The sequence below is a fragment of the Lithobates pipiens genome, unplaced genomic scaffold (assembly GCF_037356315.1).
Source record: "Lithobates pipiens isolate NorthernLeopardFrog02 unplaced genomic scaffold, aLitPip1_a1.2 Scaffold_3, whole genome shotgun sequence".
Lineage (NCBI taxonomy): Eukaryota > Metazoa > Chordata > Amphibia > Anura > Ranidae > Lithobates > Lithobates pipiens.
Genome location: NW_027507790.1, coordinates 18,585,131 through 18,599,199, shown reverse-complemented (window position 1 = coordinate 18,599,199; position 14,069 = coordinate 18,585,131). Strand labels below are relative to the sequence as shown.

Sequence of the window (14,069 nt, the reverse complement as noted above, 5' to 3'; positions counted from 1 at the left end):
ACAAAACCCCCACAAATGACCCCATTTTAGAAAGTAGACACCCCAAGCTATTTGCTGAGAGGCATTTTGAGTCCATGGAATATTTTATATTTTGCCACAAGTTGCGGGAAAATTACAAACTTTAATTTTTTTTTTTTTTTTTTCACAAAGTTGTCACTAAATGATATATTGCTCACACATGCTATGGGCATATGTGAAATGACACCCCAAAATAAATTCTGCTGCTTCTCCTGAGTACGGGGATACCACATATGTGGGACTTTTTGGGAGCCTAGCCGCGTACGGGGCCCCGAAAGCCAAGAACCGCCTTCAGGTTTTCTAAGGGCGTAAATATTTGACTTCACTCCTCACTACCTATTACAGTTTTGAAGGCCATAAAATGCCAAGATGGCACAAAACCCCCACAAATGACCCAATTTTAGAAAGTAGACACCCCAAGCTATTTGCTGAGAGGCATGTTGAGTCCATGGAATATTTTATATTTTGCCACAAGTTGCGGGAAAATTACAAACTTTTTTTTTTTTTTTTTCACAAAGTTGTCACTAAATGATATATTGCTCACGCATGCCATGGGCATATGTGAAATGACACCCCAAAATAAATTCTGCTGCTTCTCCTGAGTACGGGGATACCACATATGTGGGACTTTTTGGGAGCCTAGCCGCGTACGGGGCCCCGAAAACCAAGCACCGCCTTCAGGCTTTCTAAGGGCATTACAGTTTTGAAGGCCATAAAATGCCAAGATGGCACAAACCCCCCCCAAATGACCCCATTTTGGAAAGTAGACACCCCTAAATTTAGGGGTACACTAGTGAGACTAGGTAATAAATGGCGGGTGCCCTGAAACTATAAAAAAAATAACTAACCAATCAGCGTCACCTGTAACAGTTATATGGTGATCACTGGTGAAAGGGTTAACTAGGGGGCAATCAGGGGGCTTTATGCGGTAGTATATGGGGGTCCCTGGCGCTATAAAAAGCTGCGGCGAACCTAAATACCTACCTGCCTAACTAGCGTCACCTGTGACACTAATACAGCGATCAGAAAAACGATCGCTTATTAGGCTGGGTTCACACTGGAGCGATGCGGGAACGCCACGAATCCGCGGCGGGTTCCCGCATCGCATGCCTCCCGGCGGCAGTTCACACTGCCCTATGCGAACTGCTGGGAGTGTCAGTGAAATGTTAATGACACCCCCAGATCAGTTCGCATATCGCAGTGCGATCTGCAAACTCGGATCGCATGGTGTGAACACCCATGCGATCCGATTCTGCTGCGGGCCAAAAAAAGGGTCCCGTGCGAATTTGCGGCGGGTGCGGCGGGTGCGGCGAATGGCTGAACTCGAATCGCACAGAGATCGGATGTGATTTGCACTGCAGTGCAGTGCGAATCACATTCGTTCTCATAAACCGCTGCAATGTGAACCCTGCCTTAGTGACACTGGCGACGGGGGGTGATCACGGGGTTAAACCTTTATTGGGGGGGTTAGGGGGGCACATTAGAACTAAAGGGGGCTAACCCTAACTGCCCTAACAGTTATTACAGTCACAAATGACACCAATGCAAAAAAAAAAAAAAAAAGCAATTGGTGTCACTGTGACTGGGGGGGCAGGGGTAATTGGGGGGTGATCGGGGGGTAAAGGGGGGGTGTGAGTGTGCCTGGCATGTTCTACTGTGTAGTGTAGTGCTTGTGCAACTCACCGATGCTCTCTCCTCGGTGCCGGAACGAAAACTACCGACACGGAGGAGAGAATACATCACTTCCTCTCCTGTGTTTACATTACAGGAGAGGAAGTGATGTCACCGGACAATTTCATTCGCCGGGAGCGATCGCGAGGGGGTGGCCATGAATGAATGGCCGTCCCCTCGTCCGGGATCGCTCCCGAACGAATACCGACCGCCGCAGGCACCGGGCGGGGGCCCGATCGGGCCCCCGACCCGCGGGAGACAAGGGACGTACATGTAAGCCCTTATGCCTGCCCGTGCCATTCTGCCGACGTACATCGGCGTGCGGCGGTCGGCAAGTGGTTAAAGTGATTGTAAACCTCAGATATGAAATATGAGCACAGCATATCCCTCTATAGTGTGTACATATGTAGATTAAGAGCACTAAGTGTCATTTCTGCCTGCTGCTTTATTCCTCTGCTGTCAACATGAATCACTTCTGTCACCATTTTTTTCTTGGTGTCAGGAAAACTTGTCAGAAGTGATTCATGTTAACAGCAGAGGAATAAAGCAGTGGGCAGAAATGACACTTAGTGCTCTTAATTTACAATAAAAATGACAAAAATGTCATGGGTACAGTGTAGCATGACCACGCAATTGTCATTCAAAGTATGACAGCGCTGCAAGCTGAAAATTGGCCTGGGCAGGAAGGGGGGGGGGTGAAAGTGCCCATAGGAAAGTGGTTAAAGGATAAGTTCACCTTTGGGAACAGGTAACATGTTCCCACTTCCCACTGCAGCATCTCCCCTATCCACTGGATCTAGTGACAGCAAGAGGAGAATCTTCTCCCTGAACTCACTGTCACTATTTAAAAAAAATACACTGTGGAAATAAATGGATATGAGGGAATGTTAATCTATGATGCTGGGGGTTATTATTGATGCTACTGACAACAATGATGTGGGTTGTTACTGTGTAAACTGCCACTGACGTCGCACTGGGGGTTATTATTGCTGCTACTGATATGAATGCTTTTGGTTGTTCTGTAAATTGGCACTGATGTTTTCGGTTATTATTATGGAAATTGCTAGTTAGGATGGGGGTTATTATTTCCTAAACTGGCACTGATGCTGGGTGGATATAATTGCAGAAACTGGTACTAATGCAGTGGGTTATTGTGTAGACTGGCACTGATGCTGACGGTCCATCATTAATTCTAGGTGATGTGTTTATGGCAACCATATGAACTGTGCAGGGTAAAATAAAGTATTTTTCAGTAACAACCCATGCAATCCATAAATACAAAGAAACCAAAACAAATTGGTTCAGAAATGAAGTTCTATGTAATAAAATGGAAGGACATGGGAGAAAAAGTATTAAATCCGCTAACTGAAATGTGTTTAATACTTGGTACAAAATCCTTTGTTGGTAATGAAAGCTTCAAGACGCCCCCTGTATGGAGAAACTAGTCGCACGTGTTGCTCAGATCTTCAAATCTTGTCTTCAAACCTTGAAGGTTCTGTGGACCTCTTTTATGAACTCAGATCTTTAGTTCTTTCCATACATTTTCTATTGGATTTAAGTCAGGCGATTGGCTGGGCCATTCTCACAGCTTTATTTTCTTTCTTTGAAACCAATCGAGTGTTTCCTTGGCTTTGTGTTTGGGATGATTGTCTTGTTGAAATGTCCGCCCTCGTTTCATCTTCATCATCCTGGTAGATAGCAGCAGATTTTTATCAAGAATAGGGATGAGCCGAACACCCCCCGGTTCGGTTCGCACCAGAACTTGCGAACGACCCCCGCGTTCGAAACGAACGTTAGAACCCCATTGAAGTCTATGGGACTCGAACGTTCGAATTGGAAAGTGCTAATTTTAACGGCTAATATGCAAGATAGTGTCCTAAAAAGGGTTTGGGGACCTGCCTCCTGCCTCAGGGGACATGGGTCACTGCAAAAAAAAGTTTTAAAAACTGCCGTTTTGGCGGGAGCACTGATTTTAATGACGATTAAAGTGAAAAAAAAAAAAGTGAAATATTCCTTTAAATATGGTGCCTGGGGGGTGTCTGTAGTATGCCTGTGAAGTGCCACGTGTTTCCCGTGTTTAGAACAGTCCCTGCACAAAATGACATTAAACGGAAATAACACCATTTAAAACTGCTTGCGGTTTTAATCTTATATCTGGTTCCTGCAATATGGTTGAAAATCATTGAGAAACATGGCATGGGTAGCCCTCCCTGCCCATTACCAGCCTATTTGGGTCTTGTACGCATATTAAGGGGAACCCCGTACCCATATTAAAAAAAGGAAATGCGTGTGGCCCCCAGGCCCTATATACTCAGAACAGCAGTATACAGGCGGTGCAAACAAGACAGGGACTGTGTAGGTTTGTTGTGTTAAGTTGAATCTGTTTTTCATTTTCAACCGGTACATTTTTAAAGTGTAGCTCCAGTCAAAAAAACTATCTTTAAGCTTTTTGGAAAACATAGGGAAGGGTTATCACCCCTGTATAATTTGTTTTGTCGTCCATCTTTTTTCATCTCACTTGCTGCTGTCTCCTTGCGTTTGCAAGTAGGAGATGTTTGTAAGTTGGATGTTTGAAAGTAGGGGCCTGCCCTATATTATAGCGGTATGTACTGGGTACAGAGCACGCAGACAGCACGCACTATCTCCTAACACTACTGACTGCAAGCTCTATTATTAGCCACTTGTTAGCCCAATGTTTGCATAAAGTGAAAGATGAAGTTATGCTGAGTAAATAGATATCAAACATGTCACTCTTCAAAATTGCACATGCCCGTGGAATGGCGCCAAACGTCGCTACTTAAAAAATCCCCATAGGCGACGCTTTAATTTTTTTTTTACTGGTTACATGTTTTGAGTTGCAGAGGAGGTCTAGGACTAGAATTATTGCTCTCGCTCTAACATTCTCAGCGATACCTCACATGTGTGGCACATGCGAGCACATGGGGACATGGGCGCTTTAATTTTTATTTTATTTTTTTATTGTTCATTTTACTTTATGTTAGTTTGACATTTTTTTCCCCAAAAATATATTTTTGATCACTTTTATTCCTATTACAAGAAATGTAAACATCCCTTGTAATAGGAATATGGGGTGACAGGTCCTCTTTACAGTGAAATCTGGGGGGTCAATATGACCCCACATCTCACCTCTAGGCTGGGAAGCCTGAAATAAAAAATAAAAAAAAGATTCTGGCTTTGATCGTACTGGCGAGTTGGTAGAAGCACCGGAGGGCGGTGAGGGGTGGGGGGCGTCTATGGCTGGGTATTTCAGGGTATCACGAGTATGGCTGGGTATCTCTGAGTATGGCTGGGTATGGCAATTTATGGCAGGGTATTACAGAGTATTGGCGGGGTATTGGCGGGGTACTAAAGAGTAATAGCAGGGTACTGCAGAGTATTGGGGGGTACTACAGAGTAATGGCAGGGTACTGCACTGCAGAGTAATGGCAGGGTACTGCGCTGCAGAGTAATGGCAGGGTACTGCGCTGCAGAGTAATGGCAGGGTACTGCGCTGCAGAGTAATGGCAGGGTACTGCACTGCAGAGTAATGGCAGGGTACTGCACTGCAGAGTAATGGCAGGGTACTGCACTGCAGAGTAATGGCAGGGTACTGCACTGCAGAGTAATGGCGGGGTACTGCACTGCAGAGTAATGGCGGGGTACTGCACTGCAGAGTAATGGCGGGGTACTGCAGAGTAATGGCAGGGTACTGCAGAGTATGCACTGGTATTGCAGAGTATTGGCAGGGAATTGAGGGGTTAAATTCGGTGAGCAGCGATGTGGGCTGCATCTGCAGCCCACATCGCTGCTGACACCGATCTTTCCCCTCCGCTGTACCGATCGGTACAGCGAGGGGAGGGAGGAACAGGCGTCATAACATGACGCCGGTTTGTTTCCAAGTGATCACTCCGTCATTTGACGGAGCAATCACGTGGTAAACGGCCGCTATGAGCGGCCGTTTACCGTCATCCGTGATGCGACCCGGCGGTCACGGATGCTCTCGAGTGCGCACACCTCGGGGCACGCGAGAGCAGAATTCTGGGAGGCCGTTAATTAACGGCCTCTCAGAGTTAAACAACCCCCCTGAAGCCGTTAATCGGCAATGGGCAGTTGTTAAGTGGTTAAAGCTAGATCACTAGCTATATAGGTGAGGTGAATATAGTGGTGTATACTGCAGTCAGGGCACAGACAACAACCACTACACAGCAGCAAGATAGGAAATCAGCCAAAAACGATTGGTGTGTACTGTGTTGAAGGTACACAGAACACCCACTGCTTCAGATGCTAAGTAACACACTACAGGAGGCCGCCTCAAAGGCGGCCTTATATAGTGTGGGGCGTGCACTACACAGCCTGAGCTATGATTGGCCACAGGCAGGATGCCTGTGGCCAATCATGGCTCTCCTCGCTGCCGGCGCTGCGATTGGCCAAGCATGCGGGGTCACAGTGCATGCTTGGCCAATCATGGGGCAGCAATGCACTGCGCCACCGCAGTGCATTGTGGTCCGCGCGCGCGTCACTTGAATTTTGACGCGAACGGCCCAAACGTTCGGAATTCGCCGAACGGCCGAACAGCCAATGTTCGAGTCGAACGTACGTTCGACTCGAACACGAAGCTCATCCCTAATCAAGAATGTCTTTGTACATTTTTTCCATTTATCCTTCCTTCAATGATATGAAGTTTGCCAGTACCTTATGCTGAAAAAAAGCCCCACCAACACCATGATGTTCCCACCCCCAAACCTCACTGTTGGTATGAGGGTGTTTTTAGGGTGAAGTGACCCCCAAACATGATGTGTATTATGGCATCCAAAGAGTTCCATTTTGGTCTCTTCTGACCAGACTATATTCTCCCCGTATTTCACAGGCTTGTCTAAATGTTGTGGAGCAAATGTTAACCGAGCTTCAACATGTTTTTTCTTCAGCAATGGAGCGTGCATACAGGCCATGGCAAGGAGTGCATTACTTATTGTTTTCTTCATAACAATTGTACCTGCTAATTCCAGGTCTTCCTGAAGCTCTCCACAAGTGGTCCTTGGCTCTTGGACAAATCTTCTGATAATTTTTTTTACTCGTCTGTCAAAAATCCTGCGAGGAGCACATGGTCATGGCCTGTTTATGGTGAAATTATGTTCTTTCCACTTCCGGATTATGGCCCCAACGGTGGTCAATGGAACATACACAAGTTTAGAAATCCTTCTGTAACCAATGCCATCAGTTTGTTTTGCAACAATAAAGTTGCGAAGGTCCTGAGAGAGCTCTTTGCTTTTACCCATCATGAGATGTTTCTTGTGTGACACCTTGGTAATGGGACACCTTTTTATAGGCCATCAGTTTCAACTGAACCAGCTGATATTAATTTGTACTGACAAGGGGCAGGATTGCTTTCCAATTACTGATAGATTTCAGCTGCTGTCTTGGCTTTCCATGCCTTCTTGACCCTCCCTTTCTTTGTGTGTTTAATATTTTTTCAATATTTCTGTTTAAATATTTTAATTACCATTAAAGTGCCAAATTTGTTTTAACAAAAAATAGTTTGTATCTTCATTTTATTTACTTCCATAAAAAGGCCCCCTGAAATTCTCAGCCCCAGGCCCATGATGCTCTTAATCTGGCCCTGTGTGTACCTGTCCTAGTCCATATGAGTACCTGTCACAGTGCATATGAGTACCTGTCACAGTTCATCTGAGTACCCGAGTACCAGTCACAGTCCATCTGAGTACCTGAATACCTGTCACAGTCCATCTGAGTACCTGTCACAGTGCATACGAGTACCTGTCACAGTTCAACTGAGTACCCAAGTACCTGTCACAGTCCATATGAGTACCTGAGTACCTGTCACAGTCCATATGAGTACCTGTCCCAGCCCTTCAGAGTACCCGAATACCAGTCACCAGGCCATCAGAGTACCCGAATACCAGTCACCAGGCCATCCGAGTACCTGTCACCAGGCCATCAGAGAACCTGAGTACCTGTCACCAGGCCATCAGAGTACCCGAGTACCTGTCACCAGCCCATCAGAGTACTCAAGTACCTATTTGCAGCCCATGCCTCATAGAATATATTGGAGTGTTTGCTTTCCAAAATGGGGTCATTGTGTGGGTAATTCCACTGTCCTGGTGCTCCAGGACCTTCAAAAGTGTGAAAGGCAGGAATGAAATGAGGTGTAATTTATGATCCTAGAACGCCTGAAGGTTCTACAATGTTGGTCCTCTGTATGTGGTCAGGCTGCGTAAAAGTCTCACACATGTGATATTGCCATACTCGGGAAGAGTAGCAGAATGTATTTTGGGGTGTAATTTTTGCTATATACATGCTATGTGTTAGAAATTACATTATAAATGGACAACTTTGTTTAAAAAAAAATGAGTTTTCATATTTTTTCCAAATTTTTCCAAAAATTCTGAAAAAAGTTTACCGTTCAAAAGACTCATGGGGTGTTTGCTTTCCAAAATGGGCTAATTTTGTGGACAATTCCATTGTCCTCGTGCTCCAGGGCCTTAAAAAGTGTAATAGGTGGTTGAGAAATTAGATATGTCATTTATGCTCGTAGAAAGCCTGAAGGTGCTACTTCATTGTTGGTCCTCTGTATGTGGCCAGGCCAGGCCTGATCAGATGTGATCAATTAATACCATCAAAAGCAAGCTCTATTTGTGTGAAAAAAAGGATGCAAGTTTCATATGGATATAGTGTTGAATGACCGAGTAATTGTCATTCAAACTGTGAGAGCGTTGAAAGCTGAAAATTGGTCTGGACAGGAAGGGGGTGTAAGTGCACTGTATTGAGGTGGTTAAAATGCAAATCAACTGATATTTTTTTAGAGTTTTAGAGTTTTAAAGTTTTTTGGGATATTTTTGTTGTTATTCTGTCTCTCACTGTTAAAATAAACCTACCATTGAAATTATAGACTGACTGTTTCTTTGTCAGTGGTCAAACATACAACATCACTGTAGCCTGCTAACCACTCACAAGTGAGTCTTCAGAAGTCAGGGATATAACTCTGGTCCTGATAACTCTACAAGGAATCCCCGGTTAATCTGGCCTGACCTGAACAGTCCCATGTTAACTAGAGCACAGATGAGATGTCACTGTCGCCCGCAGAGAAAAGCAATATACTTAATGAATTGGGCAAATCTGTGCTCATTGACTAACTGGATAGACTTCTGGGATTTTCATTATCTAGCCTAAAGCTATTGTGGCTGTTGATAGTATAAAATGATCTTCTAACTCAGTCAAAAGTGAAAGAAACATTCATTATATTATTCGTTTTAGCTAGGTCTTCAAAAAACAAACAAACATACTCATCAGTGGATCTAGTTTTATCCTACCGTGATCTACTATTTGGGTGTCATAGCCAGCCATCTTGCCCCTGATAACTCAGGAAGCTCCACCCCAGCTCTGTGAATAGGCTACCGCAGCCCACTGGGATATTTAATGCGGACATGACAGAGGGCAGCTTGAGAATGACATGCCCCTCTGGTCTAGATCAGAATGGCGGCAGGCTTGCCAATAAATAAACTAACAAAAAAAAAACCAAGAAGTAACCTGCTCACATAAAAAAAAATCTATATGATTGCGGATGTGGGGTGGAGGCAAACATTTTAAGTTATTGAAGCAGCACTCCTGGCTCCACTCTTCTGACTGCCCCCTTAGCAAGCTGCTTGCTATGGGGGCACAAGTACAGATAGATCCCGAGCTGCACTGCCTGTTTCTATACACACAGATAGCGCAGCAGAGCTCAACCCTGCCCCCCTACTCCTTCGCTACAGGATTTGACGGACAGCAGTGGGAGCGATTGGCTCAGCAAAGCTTGTAAGAGTGAGGAGAGACGATAAAGCCGGTACAGATGGGCACAGCTTGAGATCGAGTGAGGACTCGGGAATGCATTAAGCTGAAAAATGTTTAGAACCACTTTAAGCTGTGTCCCTCAATGAACAATTATAAAACAGGGAAATTGCCATTAGCTTTAAATAATTCAGTACCTATAACTGTGGCTCAAGTTATACATTGAATAGCTTGTGAAGCTGACTTACCATTAAAAAACTTTATTATATCTGTAAAGTCCATATTGTTTTCCAGAATTATATCACGATACACTTCTACCAAAGCCAAAGCAATGAAGAGCACAAAGTGAGAAGAGGACACCTGCTTTGCAGCCCAGATGGTTTCCCATACCGAGAACACGTCATCATATACCAATTCTGTTAAACGAAAAGATAGGAGCCTTATAAAATACTGAAAATCACTGTCATTGTGCAACCTGACAAAAAGCCCCCTTTCTTCCTATCCATGGTGTTTTATAGATTTACCCAGCCATAAAGGGCTCACAATAAATACAGACATAATATCAGCAATATCTATCACTTGGTATTCTAAAATAGTTCTCAGCTAGAGATCAGAGTTCTCCCCATTGTAGGAATTGCAAAAATAGTTGAGGAAGGATAATGGGGGTTATGGTATTGTCCAGATATTGTTTTTATTTTGTTAATTATATGTGATGTATGGATGTATTTTCATGTCCCCCCCCCCTTCCTAGAATTTTAAAACTCAGACTCATGAATGGAAGGAATATGTATTGAAATTTTGGCAACGTTACTTTAAAATGTGGTATGTATATTGTGAAAATTTAATAAAGATTAATATTAAAAAAAAAAATAAGGGCTTTGGGAATGCAAAGTCTTATTTTATTTTACTTTTTATTGTTTTACATTTTTCTTCTTTTTATGATTGAGCTCAGTGAACATGTGTCATTTGTCAACTAAGCTTATTATGTAACTCTTGTAACTGCCCTGTATAAATATGAATGCACATAAATAAATAGACTGCTCACAAATGTAAAAAAAAAAAAAAAAAAAAGAGATCAGAGTTCAGAGGGAAGAACAGCCACTGATAATTTTGTTTGCTAGGATCATGCCAAATTTCCATTCCTGCAGTCTATTGTAAAGCTAGCAGCTATTCTCTTTTATCCCACTAACTGATCTGAGAAGAAAATTAAGTCACACTTCTCTCTATGATAGCAATTCATATTCACCTTTACCAAAATGGAATGCAAAAAGACTTCACATCTTCAAAAACTGGCCCACAAGGTGGACAGTTATCGATCCAAAACAAATTTTATTTTTAAAACTTTCTGGTTGCTGTGAATATTAGTGCACATCTTTTGGTGCAGCGTCTGTAAATCTTTGTCTGAACTTTTTAATAATGAGGTCTATATACTTAACATTACAAAAACTGTTATACCCTGTACACACAATCGGATTTTTCAACAACAAATGTTGGATGTGAGCTTGTTGGAGGAAAGTCCGACCGTGTATATGCTCCATCGAACATTTGTTGTCGGACTTTCTGGCAACAAATGTTTGTTGTCTGACTTTCTGATCGTGTGTACACAAGTCCGTCGGACAAATGTCCACACATGCTCGGAATCAAGTACGAGCCGGAGATAATAGGGATATCACGTACGTCTTTTACGTCACTACGTTCGGAATTTTTGGCCAACATTTGTGTGACCCTGTTTATGCAAGACAAGTTAGAGCCAACACCCTTCGAACTTCGGTTTTGTTGTCAGAAAGTCCGATCATGTGTACGGGGCATAAGAGTTGTATTTAATGTTTACATAAAACAACCATTTCATAATGCTCTTCTTAGATGCCTTGTAGTATACATTTATTTAAAAACAAGGAGTTTAGTGAAGGATACAAGGCAAAATGTACAGTGGAAATTCTAACACTTCAGACAGTATGTAGAAAAATAAAAAAAATCTGAAAAAAAATATTTTTCAAAATTTCTTAATTTTCCAAAAAATTGTGACAAAAATATAGCTTCAAAAAACCCACCATGTCTCTTACTTAATACCTTGGACTGTCTACTTTCCAAAAGCAGTCATCTGTACTGTCCTGGCATTTTTGGGTCTCAAGAAATTAGATAGGCCATCAAGTACATCAGGATTGATCAATTTTCAGATAAAGTACAGTGCCTTGAAAAAGTATTTACACCCCTTGAAATTTTCTAAATTTTGTAATGCTACAACCAAATATATAAAAGTATTTTATTGGGGGGCGTGGCTTGGATGGCAGCGGGAATGGACGCACGCCACTGAAGCTCCTCACCAGGACTGCCTGCACTGCCATTAGAAAGCACTCACCGTCTGCACCATCATGGGCAAACCTAAAAAAAAACAAAGAATCCAAGCCCCAGGGACCCAGCACCAGGTCTTCCTCTGCTCCGCCTCCGTTCATTACGGAGTACTTCAGCCAGGAGGCTCTGGGGGGACACCACGCGGCCAAGATGGTGCCGACCGCCTCCTCCACAATAACTTCCACTCCTGCACCTACATTCCCAAGAGACAAGAGTCAAAGGTATGGCTCGGAGGGGAATCTTATAGTGGCACACAATGCGGGCCCCCCTCCTGCTCGTGGGTCAGGGTCCCAGCTCCCGTCAGTGGCCATCCCATGAAAAGCCTCTCCAGCCGCTTCCCCCCTGTTTGGTGGTTCCGGCCCCATCCTCCTCAGAAGCCTCTCCCTTATGCACTCCTTCAGGACCTGGGACTCACAGACATGGTGCAGAGGGTAGCACTACAGCTGTATGCTCTGCAGATCCCCCCTTCCGGCTCATGTCAGAGCCCCTGCATCCAACAGTGACCTTCCCCTGGATAGCGTCTCCCAGCCTCCCCCCTCCCCTCGTGGGTCAGGGTCCCAGCTCCCGTCAGTGGCCATCCCATGAAAAGCCTCTCCCAGCCGCTTCCCCCCTGTTTGGTGGTTCCGGCCCTGTCCTCCTCAGAAGCCTCTCCCGTATGCACTCCTCCAGGACCTGGGACTCACAGACATGGTGCAGAGGGTAGCACTACAGCTGTATGCTCTGCAGATCCCCCCTTCCGGCTCATGTCAGAGCCCCTGCACCCAACAGTGACCTTCTCCTGGATAGCATCTCCCAGCCTCCCCCCCCCCCGTCTTGTGGAGCCCACACTTTCCACGCCAGCCCAAAATACGCATCCACATTCTGGGACTCCCTCACCCATGAATGGGACCCATGTTCCCTGCCACAGAGATCCCAGGTGCGCAAGGACAGATCAGCCTCATCTTTCCCCCACCAGAGGGAATTACCACACGCTACAGCCTACTCCCAATCCCCACAAGCCTTGGGGCAGTCAGTCCCATCAAGAACAAGCACAAAGCTCCTTCGTAAAAGGCAAAACACCAGATGCCAGACCCCGACCAGCCATCCCTTGGAGACTACTCTGTGCATACAGTTGGAGCAACCCCTGCATGGGGCACCCAGGCGCAGGCTGCCATTGACTCTGACACTGACCCTGAGACATACACCTCCTGGAAAGACTATGTCCGCTGCATGCCTACAAAGCAGGACTTCCATATGCTCATTCAGGAGGGGCGTGACATCTGCAGATCGGAGATTAACATGTTATGGACGGATCTGCACCACCTCTCCACTAGAGTCTCATCACTAGAGGAAGATGGCGGTGACGTCAAGATTGAAATCTCCCAAATACACTCCCAACTTGCCTCACAAGCATCCACCCTCCAGGACTTCCAGCGCCCCATCCAGCTCTTTCTGGATCTTTCACGGATTACTCTCCAGTAATGATGCTCTCTACAACCGCTCCTTTCACTACTGAGGGAGCCGGAAGAAAGCGCATACCTCTGGCACATCTCCACTCTCCTGTATGCCCTGAATCTTTGCTTTTAGAGCGAATACTATACCCTTGATGGTTTGAGGACTAGTTTGCTTTACAGTTCCTAATTTGGGGCCCCCAGATAAGACCTGATTATATATCCACTCGCATTCACATTTGTTGGACCCTACCCCCCAGGGGTCGATTCACCGGGGACTTTCCCCTTTCCCTTTATTTGTTGCGAGCACCTCTTCCCCGATGCCCCTCTAGGGGGGCATCGGCTCAGGGGATTTGCCTATGTTAGTTCTCAAGACCCTTTGACCCCACCCCCCCTCCACCCACTCATGAGCGGTTGGCTCGCTAAAATGTTCATGGGCTATAATTACAGTTACAGTTCAAGTCAAAATGATAGTTATACACGTTGGCTGGGTGCAAGTTTATTCCCAACTACATAGGCAGGCAGGCCCGGGAGCACATCTTATCTCCCCTGGTCATGCAACCTCCATCCCAAGGGGCTCTCCGAATGGCTTCCTGCCTGACAGTATTGTTCTGTCTGTCGACTCCTGGCAGGTTTATTCTTAACATCCCTGTCAGGTGAGATCCTTCGGAGACTCCCAACATGCCACCTTTTCTAGGTGGGTTAAACTGTGAGATGTATAGAGTATCTGCGAGAGTATCTGAATTTATGTTTTCTGAGTTTGTGATATGTTTTGATCAAATTATTTGCTTTCTCCTCTCTTCTTCTCGGCCT

The 14,069-nt window shown here is 45.0% G+C and overlaps 1 protein-coding gene across 2 annotated transcripts in view; it reads right to left on the bottom strand.

Moving 5' to 3' along the window:
- Nucleotides 1-14,069, bottom strand: part of SGSM1 (small G protein signaling modulator 1) — a 364,300-nt gene that overhangs the window by 18,597 nt on the left and 331,634 nt on the right. For both annotated transcript variants that reach the window (XM_077461348.1, XM_077461349.1), the window contains one exon: nucleotides 9,723-9,890. In XM_077461348.1, the coding sequence (XP_077317474.1) occupies nucleotides 9,723-9,890 (168 nt within the window). The remainder of the gene's footprint in view (nucleotides 1-9,722; nucleotides 9,891-14,069) is intronic.